The 19,546-nt window shown below is 38.4% G+C and overlaps 1 protein-coding gene across 1 annotated transcript in view; it reads right to left on the reverse strand.

Moving 5' to 3' along the window:
• Positions 1–19,295, reverse strand: part of PGAP1 (post-GPI attachment to proteins inositol deacylase 1) — an 86,684-nt gene extending 67,389 nt beyond the window's left edge. Inside the window, exons 1-4 of the mRNA XM_004772157.3 lie at positions 18,682–19,295; positions 18,127–18,491; positions 11,813–11,966; positions 6,313–6,488 (exon numbers count right to left, since the gene is read on the reverse strand). Coding sequence (XP_004772214.1) covers positions 6,313–6,488; positions 11,813–11,966; positions 18,127–18,491; positions 18,682–18,739 — 753 coding nt within the window. The 5' untranslated portion in view covers positions 18,740–19,295. The remainder of the gene's footprint in view (positions 1–6,312; positions 6,489–11,812; positions 11,967–18,126; positions 18,492–18,681) is intronic.
• Positions 19,296–19,546: the final 251 nt, after the last annotated feature.

Below are 19,546 nucleotides of genomic sequence, written 5' to 3' on the forward strand. Positions count from 1 at the left end.
CTACTATTTATCAATATATAAGATATATATTATCTTAGATAAGATAGTATATATTTTAGATATTAGATAAGATATAAGATAAGATAGTATATATTTTTCTTATTATGCTGTTCACTCTTTGCCTCTCCCCACTAGAACATGAGGTCCATGAGGGCTTGGATTTCTGTTTTATTCACTTCTATAGCTGCATGCAGATTCATGTGATGAATAAATGAGGTTTTCTCCATCTATGTCCTCTCACTTTCCCACACTCAAATCCTGTCCATTCAACAAGATTCAGTTGTCTTGAACTCCTATTGTACCTGGTTGTGATTGTAAAGGAACCTTACTTTCTAAAAGTCTCAACTTAAAATAAAGTTTACTAGTTTTATTATAAATTGAATATGCAGTCACTAGGGGAAAAAAATACAGAAGGGAATGACATTTATGGAGATATATCTCACTTTGTAATGACATCATATTTATCTTATCTAATAAATATCAGATACATAAAAGGTCCTGTACCTAATTGGGCTTGTCTCCTCCTACAGTATTTAGTACAGACTTAAGCTCAAAAATTACTTGCTATTGAAGTAACTTTTAAATTCTGGCTAATGCAAAGAATCATGCCTAAAGTTCGTTTTCAAGATGCATGGGAATATCACACTGCCTGGATTACTACAGCTACACAGTTCTGCTCTCTGCTCAGCAGGAAGCCTGCTTCCCCCTCTCTCTCTGCCTGCCTCTCTGCCTACTTGTGATCTCTGTCTGTCAAAAAAATAAATAAAATCTTAAAAAAAAAAAATCTCACTTTCCATTTGTTCACTGGTTTTTGAATATTGACCATTTTCCCTGTGATCTGGCTAAATTCAGTCATGAATTCTAATAATTTTCTGTAAATTCCTTTAAATATTTCTGTATATTTATGTCATTTGTTAATACAGACAACTTTCAATCCTTTTTTATCTTTATTAATTTTATTTCTTTTCCTGCCCTTACTGTACCAACTAGGACCCTCTGTCCGAAGGGATGATAGAAATAGAAAGAAGCTGAAAAATGAAGGAAAAAAAACTACCTGGTATGAAGCATTAAAGGCATTTATTGCGAATAACATGGAAATTTCACTTTGTGATCACATCTTATCTTAATCAATAAGTATCTTATCTGATACAGAAACAATTCTTAACCTTTGTATCTATTCCTAATGAGCTGAGTTTTTGCTGTTTTTATCTTAAATCATGAACGGATGCTGTATGTAGCTGAACGAGCTTCCTTCATCTACTGAGACAAGATCCTATGATGGATTACAGTGATTGATATTTGAATATTAAACCAAATTTCCATTCCTGGGATAAATCCTATCAAGTCATATTATACTTTAAAATATTACTGGATATTGGGGCACCTGGGTGGCTCAGTCAGTTAAGCGGCTACCTTTGGCTCAGGTCATAATTCCATGATCCTGGGATCAAGGCCCACATCGGGCTCCCTGCTTGACAGAGAGCCTGCTTCTCCCTCTCTCTCTGCCTGCTGCTCTGCCTACTTCTGCTTTCTCTCTCTCTCTCTGTCAAACAAAGAAATAAAATCTTTTTAAAAATTAAATAAATAAATACTACTGGATTTATAGCCTAATTTTTTGTTGAGGATCTTACATCTATGTTCATGATGAATACTAGGTCTATTTTCTTTTTAAACAATGTCAATGTCTGACTTTGATAATCTGGGTTTGCAGATTTCTTAAAATGAACTTATACATACTGTCTTTTCCTCTATTTTCTGAGTTTGTATAAGATGGGTATTATTTCTTCCTTAAATGTGTCACAGAACTCACCACTTAAGTCATTTAGCTCTAGAGTTTTCTTGGCAGTAAGATTTTTAGTTACATACTCAAAAAATTTTGAACAGATATAGGCTAGACAGACATTCTGTTCCTTCTTATGCCTGTTTTATAATTTATGTTTCAAGGGATTTGAGAATACCATTTGAGTTGTCAAATACATTGGCATAATGTTGTTCACAACAATCCTTTAATAGCTTCTTAGTATCTGTAGGCTCTGTAGAGGCTTAGTATCTGTAGGCTCTTGTAAATTTGTACTTCCCCTTTTTTCTTAATCAACCTAGATATGGGTTTACCAATTTTTAGATCTCTTAGAGAAATCAGCCATTGGTATCACTTTTTTCCCCCTCTACTTTTCTGTTTCCTTGATTTCTATTCTCATGTTTGTTTCCTTATATCTACTCTGAGTTTATTTTGTTCTCCTTTCTCTAAGATTCTTATTTTTTTTAAAGATTGATTTTATTTATTTGACAGACAGAGATCACAAGTAGGCAGAGAGGCAGGCAGAGAAAGAGAGAGGAGGAAGCAAGCTCTCTGCGGAGCAGACAGCCCGCTAGGCTCGATCCCAGGACACTGGGATCATGATAAGATTCTTATTTTGTAAGATTGGATTAGGGGCACTTGGGTGGCTCAGTCGGTTAAGCATCTGCCTTTGGCTCAGGTCATGATCCCAGAGTCCTGGGATCAAGCCCAGGGGATCAAGCCCAGAGTCCTGGGATCAAGCCCTGATCAGTGGGGGGGCCTCTCCCTCTTCCTCTGCCCCTCTTCCTCTGCCCCTCCCCTTGCTTGTGCTCTCTCTCAAATAAATCTTAAATTAAAAAAAATAAAAAAATAGGAGCGCCTGGGTGGCTCAGTAGGTTAAGTGTCTGTGCCTTTGGCTCAGGTCATTATCCTAGGGTACTGGGATAGAGTCCCATGTCAGGCTCTCTGCTCAGCGGAGAGCCTGCTTCTCCCTATCCCTCTGCCTGCTTCTCCCCCTGCTTGTGCTCTCTGTCAAATAAATAAATAAAATCTTAAAAATAATAATAATAATTTAAAAAAGGAAAGGTTAGATCATTGTTTTTAAACCTTGTTCTTCTCTAATGTAAACATTTTGGACTACAGTATTTCTTCTAACCACTACTTTTATTTTAGAAATTCTGATGATGTGTTTTTGTTTTCGTTTTATTTTTGTTTCAAGTTTTTATTTAAATTCTAGTTAACATATAGAATGATACTGATTTCAGGAGTAGAAACTAGTGATTCATCACTTAAATATCACACTTAGTGCTCTTTTATTTCCTCTATCTATTAATGACAAGAATGAACTACTGAGACATCAAGATAAAAAGCTTCTGCACAGCAAAGGAAGCAACAAAACAAAAAGCCAATCTATTGAATGGGAGAAGATATTTGCAAATGACATGTCTGATAAAGCATTAGGATCCAAAACCTATAAAGAACTCACTAAACTCGATATCCAAAAAAATAAACAGTTAAGAATGGGTGATAAGAAAACATGAACAGACATTTTTCCAAAGAAGACATACAGATGGCTGACAGACACATAAAAAGATGGTCTACATCACTTATCATCAGGGAAATACAAATCAAAACCATGATGAGCTACTTCCTCACACCTGTGCGAATGGCTAAAATTAACAACACAGGAAACAACGAATGTTGGCAAGGATAACAGAGAAAGGGGAAACCTCTTACACTGTTGGTAGGAATGGAAACTGGTGCAGCAACTGTGGAAAACAGTATGGAAGTTCCTGAAAAGGTTTAAAATAGAACTATCCTATGACCCAGCAATTGCACTATTAGGTATTTACTCAAAGGATACAAAAATATTGATCTGAAGGGGCACACATACCCCAATGCTTATAGCAGCACTATCAACAATAGCCTAACTATGAAAACAGCCCAAATGTCCATGTCCATCGAATGAATAAACGGATAAAGAAGATGTGGTGTGTGTGTGTGTAGTGCCACAATAATGCCACAGAAATTATGCTGCATCCTTCTCAATGCATCATGTCAATATGTCTTATAACTGGTGATGTTAATCTTCTTTAAGATGATGTCTGCCAGGGGTGCCTGGGTGGTTCAGTGAGTTAAAACCTCTGCCTTTGGCTCAGGTCATGATCCCAGGGTCCTGGGATCAAGCTGCACATCAGGCTCTCTGCTCAGCAGGGAGCCTGCTTCCTCCTCTCTCTCTGCCTACTTGTGATCTTTGTCTGTCAAATAGATAAATGTAATCTTTAAAAAGAAAACTAATAAAAAAAAAAGATGATGTCTGCCAAGTTTCTCCACCATAAAGTTATTCTTTCCCTTTGTAGTTAATAAGTAGTTCAGAAAAGATACTTTGAGATCATGTGAATATCTCTGTCCTCCTCAAACTTTCACCCACAGATCAATCTTGCCTATAGCAATTATTACTGTGCTGTTCACCGAATGGTATTCTTTTATTTCCTTCTGTCTACTAATGACAAACTGCCAGTTTTTCTAATTCTATAGTATCTTTATTTTGCCCTCACTTTGGAAGGATATTTTTGCTGGGTATGCAATTTTACCTTGAGAGTACCCTTACTAACCCCAACCCCAAGACCTTTAAGATGTTCTCTTGTTGTTTTTGGCTTTCACTATTTCTGATGTAAAAGCCATGGTATTTTTTATTGTTTATCCTGTTATGTAGGTAAAGGATCTTTTTCCTTTGGATGCTTTTAAGACTTTTCTCTTTACTTTGGTTTTCAACAACTTGACTATCATATACTTAAGTGTGATTTTGTGTTTATCCTGTTTGACATTCATTGGGCTTCTTGGATCTGTGGGTTGAAAATCTGAATCAAAATTGGAAAATTGGAGGCCATTAGTTCTTTAAATATTCTTTCCTCTACAATGTCTTTCTCTTCTCGTAGAGTTGTTACAATTACATAAATGTTAGACTGCTTGGTTACTGAGGCTCTTTCCTTTTCATTCCCTTGTCCTATGTTTTATATCAGATAGTTTCTATTGTCCGATCTTCAAATTCACTGATCTCTTGTTCTGTCGTATTCAATCTGCTTGAAGCCTATCTACTGAATTTTTCATTTTTGAGGGAGAGAGGCAGTGAGAGAATCTTAAGCAGGTTCTACGCCCAGCACCAATCCCGACATGGGGCTCAATCTCACAACCCTGAGATCATGACCTTAGCAGAAATTAAGAGTTGGATGCTTAACTGAGCTACCCAGGCAACCCCTGAATCTTTCATCTCTGATATATATTGTTTCAGTTCAAGATTTTTCTTTTTGCTCTTTTACAGTTCCTAGGTCTCTGCCGAGATTCTCCTCCATCTGTTCTATTAAGCATATCATAAACATAACTTACGTTCAGTTATATTCAGATAAATCCATAACTTGAGGCTTATGGTTAAGGATTAGGTGGATCCCAGAAGAGCTCTTGAGAGCTAAAGCAGTCTTATATCTAAATTGCATCCTTTCTGGGATCTCAAATGATGTCCAATGTGTTTTGATAAATCTTTCTATTCTAGCTGATCAGAACTGCTGTTTCCCAGCACATGTGACGTCTAGAATCTCAATTCAGGTCGTAATAACCCAATAGCTTTTTTTGCTAGGAGTTTCACTGCAGCATACCGTGGGAGGCAGTGGCTCACCTCAGTAGGTAGTATAGTAGTATTTTATCCCTGATACTGTTTCGAATGGTTGGCATAGAATGATTTTTGGACTGTTATGCCACTTTTTAAAAAAATTTCTCTAAACATATTGTCCTTTATTCCTTGCACCTCAGGTAGACACACCCCATCACCTCTTCCCTGGTACTATTGTCCTGTAGCTTCTTACCCTGTGTATATGCAGCACTTCATTCAAAGCTGAAAGATGCATATTTCTAGAGCTTCTATCTTGGTCTAGATTTCCTTTTTCTCATATCCTGCCCACAAATCTAACCACTCCAGTAGCCCCAAATGCTGATCTCTGTGTTCTTCAGTTCAGTTATATCAGTGTACTCCGCTTAACCTCCACCTACTTATCCCATGGTCTGGGAAAAGCTTTCAGGCAGAAAATCACAACAATCATGAAGCTCGTCTCACACGTTTTCCTTCTTTCAGGGATCATGGTCCTTTACTACTTGGTTGTCCAATACCTGAAAACATGTGCTTCAGATATTTTGATTAGTTTTATAATTGCTTACATATGGACACGGTCTACCCTAATACAAGTTATTCATAACTAGAGGCAGAAACCCACACTAATAGTCTTTAGGAAATTCAATGCGCTTCTAATTTGTAAGTTAAAAAAAATTCTTCCCCTAAATTCACAAGAAGTTTCTTGTAAATTCAATTTAAACTTCAAGAACCACAGAGTTCAAAACAACAGCCTCACACACACAAACAATAAAAAAACTCTGCTTTATCTGCACTTCAACTTCCATATAAACAAATAAATGATTTAAAATATGTTGAATCCCTTAAAAATGCTAATAGGTGATCACTATTGATATGCATGTCTATCTCTTACCTTATAGAGTTTGAGAATTGTTTTAATGCATTCATGTACAAACTTGGTCTGTCTCTGAAGACTTCCACCATACAGTGCCACCAGTTCTTCATTGAAATTCACACTAAAGAAGTCAAAGTGGTACTTGAAGTCAATATCTTCTGCTTTTCTAAGTGCAATAGAACCAATAGAACGAACTGCAGAGGAAAAGTGCGAAGTGTACATTAAGCAAAATTTCTAAAAGTTGCAACCATTCTTGCTTCAAAGTCTCTTAACAAATAACTTTACCCCATACTCTGAATATAAATAAGCTACCTCAGGGTGACATCCTTCAATATCAATTTAGAAGAACAAACCGTTGTTTGTATTGTGTGTCTTGTGCCCTAAATGTTTTTTAAATTTAAATTAAATATAAAGTAAACAGGTCTTTCATTCTTTACCCACTTGCACTTGATTAGGGAAAATAACTAAAAGGGAGGAGAATACTTTGAAGAAAAGAAATGTTAGCCATCTGTATGAATAAGTCACACTTGAGGACTTTAAGAATGAGAAAATTCCTACAAGAAATGTATGCTTGGGGCACCTGGGTGGTTCAGTGGGTTAAAGCCTCTGCCTTTGGAGCCCCGCATCGGGCTCTCTGCTCAGCGGGGAGCCTGCTTGCCCCCTCTCTCTCTGCCTGCCTCTCTGCCTGCTTGTGATCTCTCTCTGTCAGATAAATAAGTAAAATCTTAAAAAAAATAAGTAAATAAAAATTAAAAAAAAAAAAGAAATGTATGCTCGTCACTTGGTTAAGATATTTATGCTTGATCTGTTTTTTTCTTTTTTTACACATGACCTCCAATCCATCAGTAAATCCTATCATCCTCCACTTTTTAAATATAACCCCAATCAACATTTCTCACCACTTTCACCATCTTCTTAATCTAAGCACCATCATCTCTTGCCTTAACTACCCTAATAGTTTCTTCACTGGTCTACCTGCTTCCAGTCTTAGGTTTTGCTCTGTAAATCCTTCCACAGAATTTGTAAATTGACTGCATTAATTAGTATTAAGAGTTGCAGTGTATGGTTTAGCAAACAAAATACCTTTTTGCCATTCCATTTTTTTAACATATACAATTCACATACTATACAACTTATGTAAAAAGTACAATTCAATGATTTTAAGTATATTCACAAAATTCTACTACTCTATTTTTTAATTACCCCAAAAAGAAAACCCCATACTCATTAGCAGTCATTCCTCATTCCTCTTTCCCCCCCAATCCTGGAAAATATTAATTTACTTTCTGTTCCTATGGATTTGCCTATTCTGGACATTTCTTTTTCGTTTTCTTTTAAGATTTTATTTATTTGACAGAGAGAGACACACAGAGAGAGGGAACAGAAGCAGGGGGAGTGGGAGAAGTAGGCTTCCTGATAAGCAGGGAGCCAGATGTGGGGCTCGAGTCCAGGACCCTGGGATCATTACCTGAGCCAAAGGCAGATGCTTAACGACTGAGCCACCCAGGCGTCCCTATTCTGGACATTTCTATAAATGGGATCATATATATGGGTTTTTAAGACGAGCTTCTTTCACTTATGTTTTCAAGGTTTATCCACATTGTCCCAGGTAACTCATGTTATCAGTTTATTAATTCCTTTTTATTATATAAGCTTCAGGTGTGCCGTTTTACAATTCAGCACCTGTATACACTACAAAGTCATCATCACCACAAATCTATTTACCATCCATCACATACAACTAGTTCCTTTCACTCATTTTGTTCTCTCCCAATCCCCTTACCCTTTGGTAACCGGCAGTTTGTTCTCTTTATCTCTGAGTTTATTTTTTATTTACTTTTGAAAATTCCAAATTTCAGTGAAATCATATGGTACTCTTCTTTTTTGGTCTGATTCATTTCACTTAGCATAATACCCTCAAGGTCCATCCATGTTATTGCAAATGGCAAGATTTCATTCCTGTTATTTGCCTGAGAGTACTAGATCCTTGTCGGTAGTAGTCTAACAAGTATAAGATGATATGTAGCTTTGATTTGCATTTCCCTGTTAGTGATATTGTCTTTTCATGTGCCTGTTAGCGACCTGTATGTCTTCTTTACAACAATGTCTATTTATTTTTCAATCGGGCTGTTTTTTGTTGAGTTATGTAAGTTCTTAATATATTTTGGATATTAACCCCCTATTGTATATATGGTTTACAAATATCTTATCCCATTAAGTAAACTGCCTTTTCACTTTAATGGTTTCCTTTGCTGTGCAGAAGCTTTTTAGTTTGGTGTGGTACCATTTATTTTTACTTTTGTTTCCCGTGCTTCAGAGTGAGATACACGAAGATGTTGCTAAGACCCATGTCTAGGAGCTTACCATATATATATGTATATATATATATATACATATATATATATATGTATATATATATATATAGATTTTATTTATTTATTTGACAGAGAGACAGCAAGAGAGGGAACACAAGCAGGGGAGGTGGGAGAGGGAGAAGCAGGCTACCCTCTGAGCAGAGAGCCCAATGTAGGGCTCAATCCCAGGATCCTGGGATCACTACCTGAGCCCAAGGCAGATGCTTAACGACTGAGCCACCCAAGCGCCCCACTGTCTATATTTTCTTCTAGCAGTTATAAGGACTCAGGTCTTATACACAAGCCTTTAATCCACTTTGTGTTAATTTTTGTGTATAGTGGAAGACAGTGGCCTAGTTTCATTCTTTTGCTTATGGCTATCCAGTTTTCCGAAAACTATTTATAGAAGAGACTGTCCTTTCTCCATTGTATGTTCTTCACTTTTTTATCAGAGATAAATTGACCATGTATGTGTGGGTTTACTTCTGGGCTCTCAATTCTCTTCCACTGACTTGTGTATGGTTTGTTGTTGTTGTTGTTTTTATCAATACTGCACTGTTTTGATTACTACAGTTCTGTAATACAGTTTGAAATCAGGAAGTGAGGTACTTCTAGCTTTGTTCTTTCTCAAGACTGCTCTGGCTATTTGGGATCTTCTGTGACTCCAGACAAATTTTAGAATTATTTGTTCTACTTCTATGAAGTATACCATCAGAATTTTGATAGGTGTTACACAGAATCTGTAGATTGCTTTTGGCAGTATGGACATTTTAACAGAATTAATGTTTCCAATCCATAAGCACAGAATAGATTTCCATTTATTTTTCTTTTCTTTCATCAGTGTCTTAAAGTTTTCAGTGTAGAGATCTTTCGCCTCCTTTGTTAAATTTATTCCTAGGTATTTACTCTTTTCAATGCAATTGTAAATGAGATTGTTTTCTTAATTTCTCATTATTAGAAACACCATAGATTTCTGTATATTGATTTTGTATCCTACCTTTCACTAAACTCACTTATTAATTCTAACAGCTTTTTTTTGGAGTCTTGAGGATTTTCAATATATGTCATCTGCAAATAGTGACTATTTTACTTCTTCCTTTCCAATTTGGATGGCTTTTTAAAACTTTTCTGGCCTTACTGATGTGGCTTGGACTTCCAATACGATGTTGAATAAAAGTGGTGAGAGTGGGCATCTTTGTCTTGTTCCTAGAATTAGAGGAAAAGCTTTCAGCTTCTCACCATTGAGCATAACATTAGCTGTAGGACTGTCATATATGGCCTTTATTATGTTGAGGTACAGTCCCTCTATACATACTATTTTGAATTTTTATCATAAATGAATACTGAATGTTGTCAAAGGCTATTGTTACATCTATTAAGATGATCATATGATTTTCATCTTTCCTTGTATTGATGTAATTATATCATATTGATTGATTTGTGGATACTGAACCTTCTTCCATCTCTGGAATAAATCCCACTTGATCATGTATGGTTGGATCTGGTTTGCTAATACTTTGCTAAGGATTTCTGCATCTAGGCTCATCCAGGATATTGGCTTGTAATTTTCTTCTTTCATCATTCATTCCTTTTTACTGCTGAATAATATTCCATTATATGTATGTATTTTATTTATCCATTCTTTAGTTGATGTTGGGTTGTTTCTCCATTTTAGTTATTTTGAATAGTGTTGCTGTGAACATTTGCAAACAAGTTTTCGTTTGAGAGTACATTTTCATTTTTCTCGGGTAAATACCTATAGCAGAATTGCTAAGCTTAAAACTCTATGTTTAACATTCTGAATAACTGCCAAACTGTTCTTCCAAAGTGGCTCTACCATTTTATATTCTCACCAACAATGGATAAGGGTTTCAATTTCTTCATATCCTCAATGACCCTTGATATTATCTTTTAGATTACAGATTTTAGATTTTAGCTACCCTAGTGGGTATGAAATTACATCTATCCTTATGGTTTTGATTTGCATTTCCCTGATGATTAATGATGTTATCTTTCCTTCTTTCACTCTTGCCCCTTTATAGCATATTCTCTACACAGCAAAGCCAGAGTAATAATTTTTTAAAAATAAATCACACCTACTATACTGTATAGAATTTAAAAATCTGACAATTCTAATGCTGTCAAGGATGTGAAGCAAAGGGAAGTATAATATAGTATTTCTGGGAGTATAAATTAGCACAGCCAGTAACAATAGAAGGATACATATAACCTATGACATGAATTACATTATAGCATACATCTTACAGAAACATGGGCTTATGTGATCCAAAGTAAGAAAAATGTTCTTTACTTGAAATTACCAATAAATATAAATAACATTAGTATCCAAAGACAGAATATTTAAACTATGGTATAGCCATATAATGGGATAACATAGAGTGAAAACAATAAATAAATCACAGCTCATACAACAACCTGGATGAATTTTTTTTTTTGTTAAAGATTTTATTTATTAGAGAGTGAGAAAGAGAGAGAGAAAGAACGAGCAGGGGGAGAAGCAGACTCACTGCTCAGTAGGGAGCTGTATATGGGACTTGGTCCCAGGACCCTGGAATAATGACGAGCTTAACTAACTGAGCCACCCAGGCATCCCCGAAAGAATTATTATATAAAAGAATATGCCAGTTAATAGCCAAAAAGTATATTTGAAATGAAATTACTTCCAGATTACTTGACTGTTATGCCAGAAATAACTGCTATTATCTCGAGGCCAACATTCAACTTGGAATCTATCTACAAAGCTTCCCTATCTTCACCTTTCTGTGTTCCCATCAGTATTTCTAGATATGATTTAAATAGCTCCAAAAGAAAGAAACCAACCTTTTCTCTTGTTTAGCAAAACATAAACCAATTTACTTCTCTACTCAGTATTCTAGGTTGTTTTCTCTACCCTCCATTTTCAACATAAACCTTTCTTCTGCTGATTCCCGGATCCCTGTGTCACTTATCCTACCTACCCCATCCTGTTTTCTCTGTCTTACACTAAGTGGTCTTCAACTATTTTTTGCACTTATATTTTTTTTCTTCCAGACAATATGTCAAATATCTGTGTCTCCCGTATGCCTAGCATAGTACATAGAATATGTATCTGGTAAATCCTTTGATTAAATTTTATAGCTTTCAAAATTATTTCCAAGACTTACCTTGCTTATAACTTCCAGCATTACCAGGAAGAAAGAGAACTGGAATACCAGTCAAAGGGAGAATTTTGTGTTCTTCAGCATAGGATCCTTCTCCATAAAGATATAATTCATATGCAGGATAGCGTTTTGCCAGTTTCTTTGGAAGTTCTATTTTCTGCAGGGGGGAAGAAAAGGCAAGTCCACTTTAATCAGTTGGATTAATACAATTCAGTCTACTGTGCCCAATTTGGAATTATACACATTTGAAACAGTGTAAAAATATTACTGATAATAAAACTGTACTTTTACTTTTATTCATACGTAGAACACATCTTGAATTACATGAGTTTTGAACCATGCAGTCTTCAGGAATGCATAAAATGGAACTACCTAGGGGTGCCTAGGTGGCTCCAGTTGGTTAAGCCACTGCCTTCAGCTCAAGCCGTGATTCCAGAATCCCGGCATCGAGTCCTGCATCGGGCTCCCAGTTCCGCGGGGAGTCTGCTTCTCCCACTCACCTTCTCCCTCTCATGCTCTCTCTGTGTCTCTCTCTCTCAAATAAATAAATTTTTTTTAAAAAATTGAACTACTTGAAACTCTAATTAATATAAATTATTCAAAATAGTCACTGACAAAAGAAAGACACTGGGGTATGTCAGCAAATTATTTAATATAATTGGAAATGTACTTAATATAGTATCTGTATCAATTATCCTTAGAAATGATGAAGGCTTTCCATTATCAAATCAATTCTTTTTTTGCTATTTTATTTTATTTATTTATTTAATTTTAAAGATTTTTTATTTATTCCTTTGACAGAGACAGATCAGAAGTAGGCAGAGAGGAAGGCAGAGAGAGGAGGAAGCAGGCTCCCTGCCAAGCAGAGAGCCCAATGTGGGACTCGATCCCAGGCCCCTGAGATCATGACCTGAGCTGAAGGCAGAGGCTTTAACCCACTGAGCCACCCAGGCGCCCCTTTTTTTGCTATTTTAAACTGTTTTGTAATGCCTCTCCTTTTACATAGGCTCAACTACATCATCCAGTTGTTATATCATTCAAAGGAAAGTAATTTTGTTTTACAATGCAGCTTTCTGACCTCTCAACCTAATATGCTTTGACCTGCAATGTGCTTTACAAATTAATATGAACCTTACAGCCATGTCTTGGGTCAAGACATGCACACTCTCCTCACCGTAAACATTCCAATGAGTTAGCATCTATTTTGGGTTTTGTGGACCAGGTGTATGGTTTTGTCAGCAAGCCTTAAACTACTCTGCAATTTATATTATTTTATAACATTTATTTATATTATTTTATAACAAATAAGCCAGTAATTCATGTAACGTCATCCCCAAAAGGTAGGAATCTTTAAAAGTGGTGGTAAAGTACACTCCCTTCTTCTGCTCCTTTTTAAACTATAGAAACCATTAAAAATGAAGCCAGTTACATTGAGCAGTAGATTTATTTAAGCAGACATCAATAAATTTAATGATCTAACAGGGCTGTACATGTGGTTGATAAAAATTTTAAATACTAAATGAATTTTAAAGCCTGTAAATAGTAGTAACACTGAAAAACCTCACTGTTCTACAAAGCAGAATTCTGATCATTCATGCACATTCCTGAATATTCTTTTAAAAATATTAACATAAACAATCTGTGTTAATAACAACTGAAAATATCTTTAGAAATTGTGAGCTTACTGTTTAAGATATTAGCAATTTCATCTCTCCAAATACATATATATATATATGTATATATATATACATGTCCCAATTTAGTACACCTTTGGATATGACAGTACATGAGTATTAGATCATTCTTTTTAGTACATTAGCTAAACAAAGTTTTGAACTAATTGAATATTAACTCAGAAAAAACAGGAAACTATTAGCATATGGCAAAATTGCATTCCAGAGTACAAGCTGGGAGTGGCAGGAAGAAACAAGAAGGGCTGTGACCAGATTGAAGACAGAAAAAGTACAGGCATATGGAAAGGATGCTGATGAAGAAAAAGAGGGTCAAGGGATTTAAAAAGAAAACTTATAGCAAAAAGATCCCCATATATTTTATATTATTTTATATAGATTACTTTAAATGAGAACCCCTCCCCAAAACAGACTTTTAATCAAAATCAAATTACCTTTATACTTAAATATCTCCACAATCCTGCCTCTGCTGTTCATCCTCTCTTGACTCTGCCTTAGTACAGTTCCTTTTAATCTCTAACCCAGAGCCCTTTCAAAAGACAAAAATTCTAACGAGTTCCCAAGTGCTAGAAAAATACTGATTCAAGAAACTATTGTCTATTTTATGATATATATTTTTTACCTATAAATTAAAACTGGAAAATTAAAATTTGAGCCCCATAATAAAAAAGAAAAAAGATTTTGATTAAAATGAATACAGTTTAAAAGATCTTACAAAGAATTCTTCTCAGCCCTTTGCCCATTCCACCCCTAAGGACTCCAGCTTAATAAAAAGACCTAGGGAGAGGTGAATCTTTCAGAATGGTCAAAATCTCCCTACCCCAATCCATAGTCCATACTGCTTGTGGGGCACCTGCGTGGCTCAGTTAATTAAGCATCGGCTCTGATCAGGATCTCAAGGTCCTGAGAGAGAGCCATGAGTTGGCCTTCAGGCGGAGTATAAAGCCTGCTTAAGATTTTCTCTCTCCCCTTCCCTCTTGCCCTTCCACCCCACTCCACCCCTCAAATAACATAAAATAAAATATAATTAGAAATATCATGTTAAAACATACACCTTCTGTGTTTCCTGATTATATTAATAGATGATAAAGGCCTGAGAGACCCTCTAAAATCTGTCTTCAATTATTCTTACCATTCTTTTAACTTACACATGCTAGGTTTTAAAAATTTTAATATGCTTCAAAATTCAAGACTCAAAGGATGTATAATGAAAAGGCTTTCTCCTACCCCTAGTCCTTTAGCCATAATTCCCTACCCAGAAGGCAACCGATGTTAGCAGTTTATATACTATCCACACCACTTACACAATGTGTCTTGGTGACTTCCTACCTTCACAAATGCTATTCTTTATTCCTGCAGTTTTCTTGTTTCTGCACTTCATGAACTGTGTGTGTGTGTGTGTATCCTCTAATTTGCCACACCTTCTCTACAGCCTTTGACTATCAAAGATGAATGGATGCTTTGGATGCTTTCTTCTGTGAAGACCCTCATATGCACTTACTGTGAAATTATGATTTAGCACATTATATTTTAACTGTCCATTACATCCTGTCTCCCCCATTGTATTATAAAGACATAAAAATTATAAAGACATAAAGGCACAAGGTCTGATTCATCTCTAATTCCCTCACCCATACCCAGTATCTAGAATATACTTGAAAGAGTTATTCAATAAGCTATTTGCTAAGCAAACATCACACTTAATAACAAAAGTATGATTCGTGTTTTCCAATATCAACATTTTCTTTCAGACAAGAACAATTAGATCACATATCTGAGGACAGCCAAATAGATTGCTGTATAGGAGAAAACAACACAGATGTTTCTTTTCCAATTCTGCAATTTGCAAAACTGTTTGCTACCAAATAAAAGCTTTGCCTTGCATCATAATAAAGCAAGAAGCTTGAAAGGATAATGTGTATTTGCCTGGTAGGTTTGTGAGATGTTCAGTTAACTCTGAACAAGCAAATTTTGGAAATCCAAAGGTAGGAAATGAATACTCAAAACAACTTTTTAGTTTTTTTTTTAAGACTTTATTTATTTAATTTTTTTGAGAGAGAGAGAGAGCGAGAGAGAGAGGAGAGGGAGAGAACAAGCAGTGGGGAGGGGCAGAGAGGGAGAGAGAGAGAGAGAGAGAGTCAATCAGACTCTGCTGAGCAGGAATTCCAATGCTGGGGCCTGATCCCAGGAGCCCCCCATCACCACCTGAGGCAAAAGCAGACATTTAACAGACTGAGCCTCCCAGGCACCCCTACTCAAAAAAATTTTAAATTAACACTTCATTTTTACAAATAAGCTCAAATTTCTGTCTCACCTTTAATTTTTAAAATGGGGAATAAAGTTGAGTGTTTCAACTACCTTTCATTTCCTCTAACATTCGGCTAAAGAATAAGTAAATAAGAATTAAAAAAAGAAAAAGGCATCAAGGAGAAAACCCAACAACTATGTCATCTCAAATGCTGGAGTCACTCTGTGAACAATTAAAAAGCTTACTATAAAATGTAACTAAAAATAAGCAATACATATATATTTAGAATATATATTCATTAAAACCCACTGGTTCTTAATAGAATTACCTCAGTTATCCAGAAATCTCACTACATTTCAAAGTGACTCATTTCTATAGACAGGTTTTAACTGTATTTCTAAAATAACATGACCTGGTCTGCACAATAAAAGGTCTAAGAATCAAGTATAAATACTGTAATTAATTAACAGAGATCTTTACTTCATAAAAATAAAAATCTACTGAAAAATGCATATCAGAAACTCCAGCCACTGTAATTATTACTGTACTGACAAATTATTAACAGTAACTTCAAAAAGGGAGTCTAAATCAAAATAACTAAATACAGACTACTCAACAATTAAAACAAAAAAAAGCCAAATAGCTCTCTTGCACTAGCTAATTTTCTGTCTTTCCAGTTAACTTTGAGGCAAGAAATAGATCTATGAGTACATGTGCTTTGTTCTCAAAACACTAAGCGATTTCCACTACCGCAGATATTAAAATAGCTTCAATAATTGTGGACAATCTCAAAATAAATGGGCATTAGTTCTGTATTGTTCGAGATAATTTTGTTTTAATCAAACTCTTCAACACAATACAAAACTAAAGTGACCTACTTCAACCTGTTGAGAGTTTCCCAATTATTAAACCACAGAAAAATTAATATAAGGGCTCTATTTTCAGTTAAAAAAGAAAACTAAACTAAAAGCCCACGTACTTAACTATGCATAACCTCTGAGAAACATTAACCAGCATATGTGCTTAGAAACCGAGACAACAGTAACACGTTAAAATCTCCTTCAACAGCATTTGGTATCAAGTTCTTCCACTCTCTTATAAGCATTGATGCAAAACCACGATAAAGAGCTCGAAACAGATGAAATCTAAACTAGAATTTTGCCCACGAGGAAAAGATGTTCTTCAGCAATCTAAACCTTAGGTAGTTTTAGGATCTAAATAATAGCATTAATCAAGTAATCTCCTCCATAATGACCTTTACACAGAGGCAATCACGATCTGCATGCTTCCCCTTAAATAATACTATTTTTAAAGTATATTTAAAATGCGTTTTATCAGTAACATATTACAGCACATGTACTTTTTATGGCAGGGAGTTACCATGTGACACGTATTCAGTAACTGGGGGATGCGTTTACAAGCAGGACAATCATTCAGGAGAAATGTCTTTGGGCACTTGTGTAACTTATCACTACAGGGGGTCATGAGTGAAATTCTAGACTCCACTGTGCCGACCTGACGAACGAAGCAACTGCGATTGAAAATAGTCAAAACAGAACTGAAGAGGCGGGGGGCGGCGCGCAAGTGCGCGCTCCGGGCAGGCCGGGTCTCCCCCAAATTGCAAACCCGGTGAGAAAACAAAAACACTCCGAGACGGATTCTGGATGAACTGCTCAGAGACGACGTGCAGAAACACGGGCGTGTGCGCACACGCACGGACCCACAACCTACCGAACCGGAGGCTCCGCGAACTTGACCGGAGGGAGACTCAGTAGGTCTCCACTGAATTCCTTATCAGGTGAGCCTCTCCCGCCGGAGTCAAACCCCGGAGTGGCAAAGGCAGTCTTGGGATCCAGCCACGGCACACTCCGCAGCAGCTCAGCCCCTTTCCAGAAAGGCGAAAGCTGACGTGCAAATCACGGCGCGGGATGGTGAGAATTTAGGCGCGTGGAAAGCAAAGGAGGGTCTGGGGCACCTGTTAAGGCAGGAACGCGGGGAAATGGGGGTCTGGGTTTAGGGAAAGGGGCTGAGGTTGCGTCTCTAGGAATGGGGGGGTGGGGTGGGCCCGGGGAGTCGGAAGAATCTGTACCTGGGGTTTGGGTCCGGGAAGGGAGCGGAGGGACAGCGGAGAACTACGAGGGGGGCCGGGAGGATGCTTCAGGGAACCATCTACCTGACACCCCACTGTTGAGAGGACACAAAGGGTGGGTGAGGGTAGCGGGTGGGGTGGGGGCGGTCTGCAGAGTCTTCAGGAGCGAAAGAAAACCAGAGACGAGGTTGGCATAAGGGAGCCGGAGAGGCGCGGGAGCCCAAGTGGGGAGAAACCCGCAGGAGGGGCCCGAGTCTCCGAGCGCCCAGGTGAGACAGCCGAACCTCACCTGATACTCCGGGTACTCAAACATATAGCTCATACTGCACTTGTTCTCCTCGAAGCCGAAGAAGACGTCCCACAGCCCCAGGGTTGCCATGAAAACCATAAGGGCATAAAACGCCAGATTCCAGAAACTGACTGACTGAAGAAACATGGTGCCGCCGCCGGCGCGCGGCCCCAAGTCCGACTGAACCAGCCGAAGAACGCCTAGCGGCCGGCGCGGGAGCGAAGCCGGAGCAGCGCGCGCCTGCGCAGACGCCCCGCCTGCCCAGGCGCCCGCCGCGCAGTGCGCGTGCGCGCAGTCGGCCTGCTGCGCCTCCCGTCTGGCATCTGGTTGAGAGAGGAGGTGGCGCTTGCGGCGGGAGCGCGAGTCTAGGGGGGAACAGAGAAGGGGGGCGAAGCGGGTTAGGTTGGACAGACCCAGGGGGAAGAAGGTGGGTGGGTGAGGAGAAGGGAAAGGAGGAAGGGGGAGGGAAAGAAGAGGCGGGCGCAGGAGCCTCGGAGGCTGGAGAGGGAAGGGCTGGGGGCAGGGAGGGTGGGCATGGAGGGGGGGGGGGTTAACCTGGAGAGGGGGAGGCGGTTCCCGGTGCGGAGCCGACCCGGCGCGGGCAGGAGGCCATTAGCCCTGGGAGCCGTCGGCTGTCGCGTCGGAGACCTCTCCCTGCGCAGTTTAAAAACCCTTCCCGCTCAGTTCTGAAACGCCTCAGGCCTCTGCCATTTCGGTTCTCCCAGCGGCCACCGAGCGCGCCCACAGCCCCCTGGACCAGTTGGCGTGAGGAGGGACAAGCGTGTTTCCCTCCTCTTGGACCGCAGACGTTACCCCGTAGGCGACCGCGCTTCAGAGCCGCGGCACACAAAAAATCACCAGCAGGTCGGCAACGTTCCGTACTCGGTGTAACATGGAAGAAGCGTGAGTCACAGAAAGCCTCGCTGGTCTCGAAAACACTACATCAAAGTTTCCGTGACCCCTGACGCTTCCAGCAGATGCCGGGGCCGGGGAGGGCGGGGACCGGTTCGGGGCTGTCCTGTCTTGCTCCCTGGAACCCCTCTTCGGAAGCCGGTTCCGCGTCAGGGCGAGGAGGCGGTGTCGCTCGAGCTTCCACTCGGACTCTCAAGTGACTTAATTCGTTTAGAAGAATTAAGTTTGGTTTTGCACAAAGAAGAGGAGAAAAGCAGTTCAAAAACCATAATCACGAATAGCGACTTCAAAACACTCAAATGTTATGAGAAGCAAGACGGTGGACCATTCTTTAAATCTGACCCAAGAGCAGATGGGGTGGGGAGGTGGCTAATTGCAAAATTTTCCTTAGAATTACTTTTCACACTGACTAGATTTCATTTCAGTTCAGTTTTACTGGTTCTCATGTATTTTTTTTTTTTTTCTGTGTGGAGGAGGTCTGGCTGGTAAAATCAAAATTTTAAAACTT

Source organism: Mustela putorius, unplaced genomic scaffold (assembly GCF_011764305.1).
Source record: "Mustela putorius furo isolate JIRA1106 unplaced genomic scaffold, ASM1176430v1.1 tig00000275_pilon_pilon_pilon, whole genome shotgun sequence".
NCBI classification, from domain to species: Eukaryota; Metazoa; Chordata; class Mammalia; order Carnivora; family Mustelidae; genus Mustela; species Mustela putorius.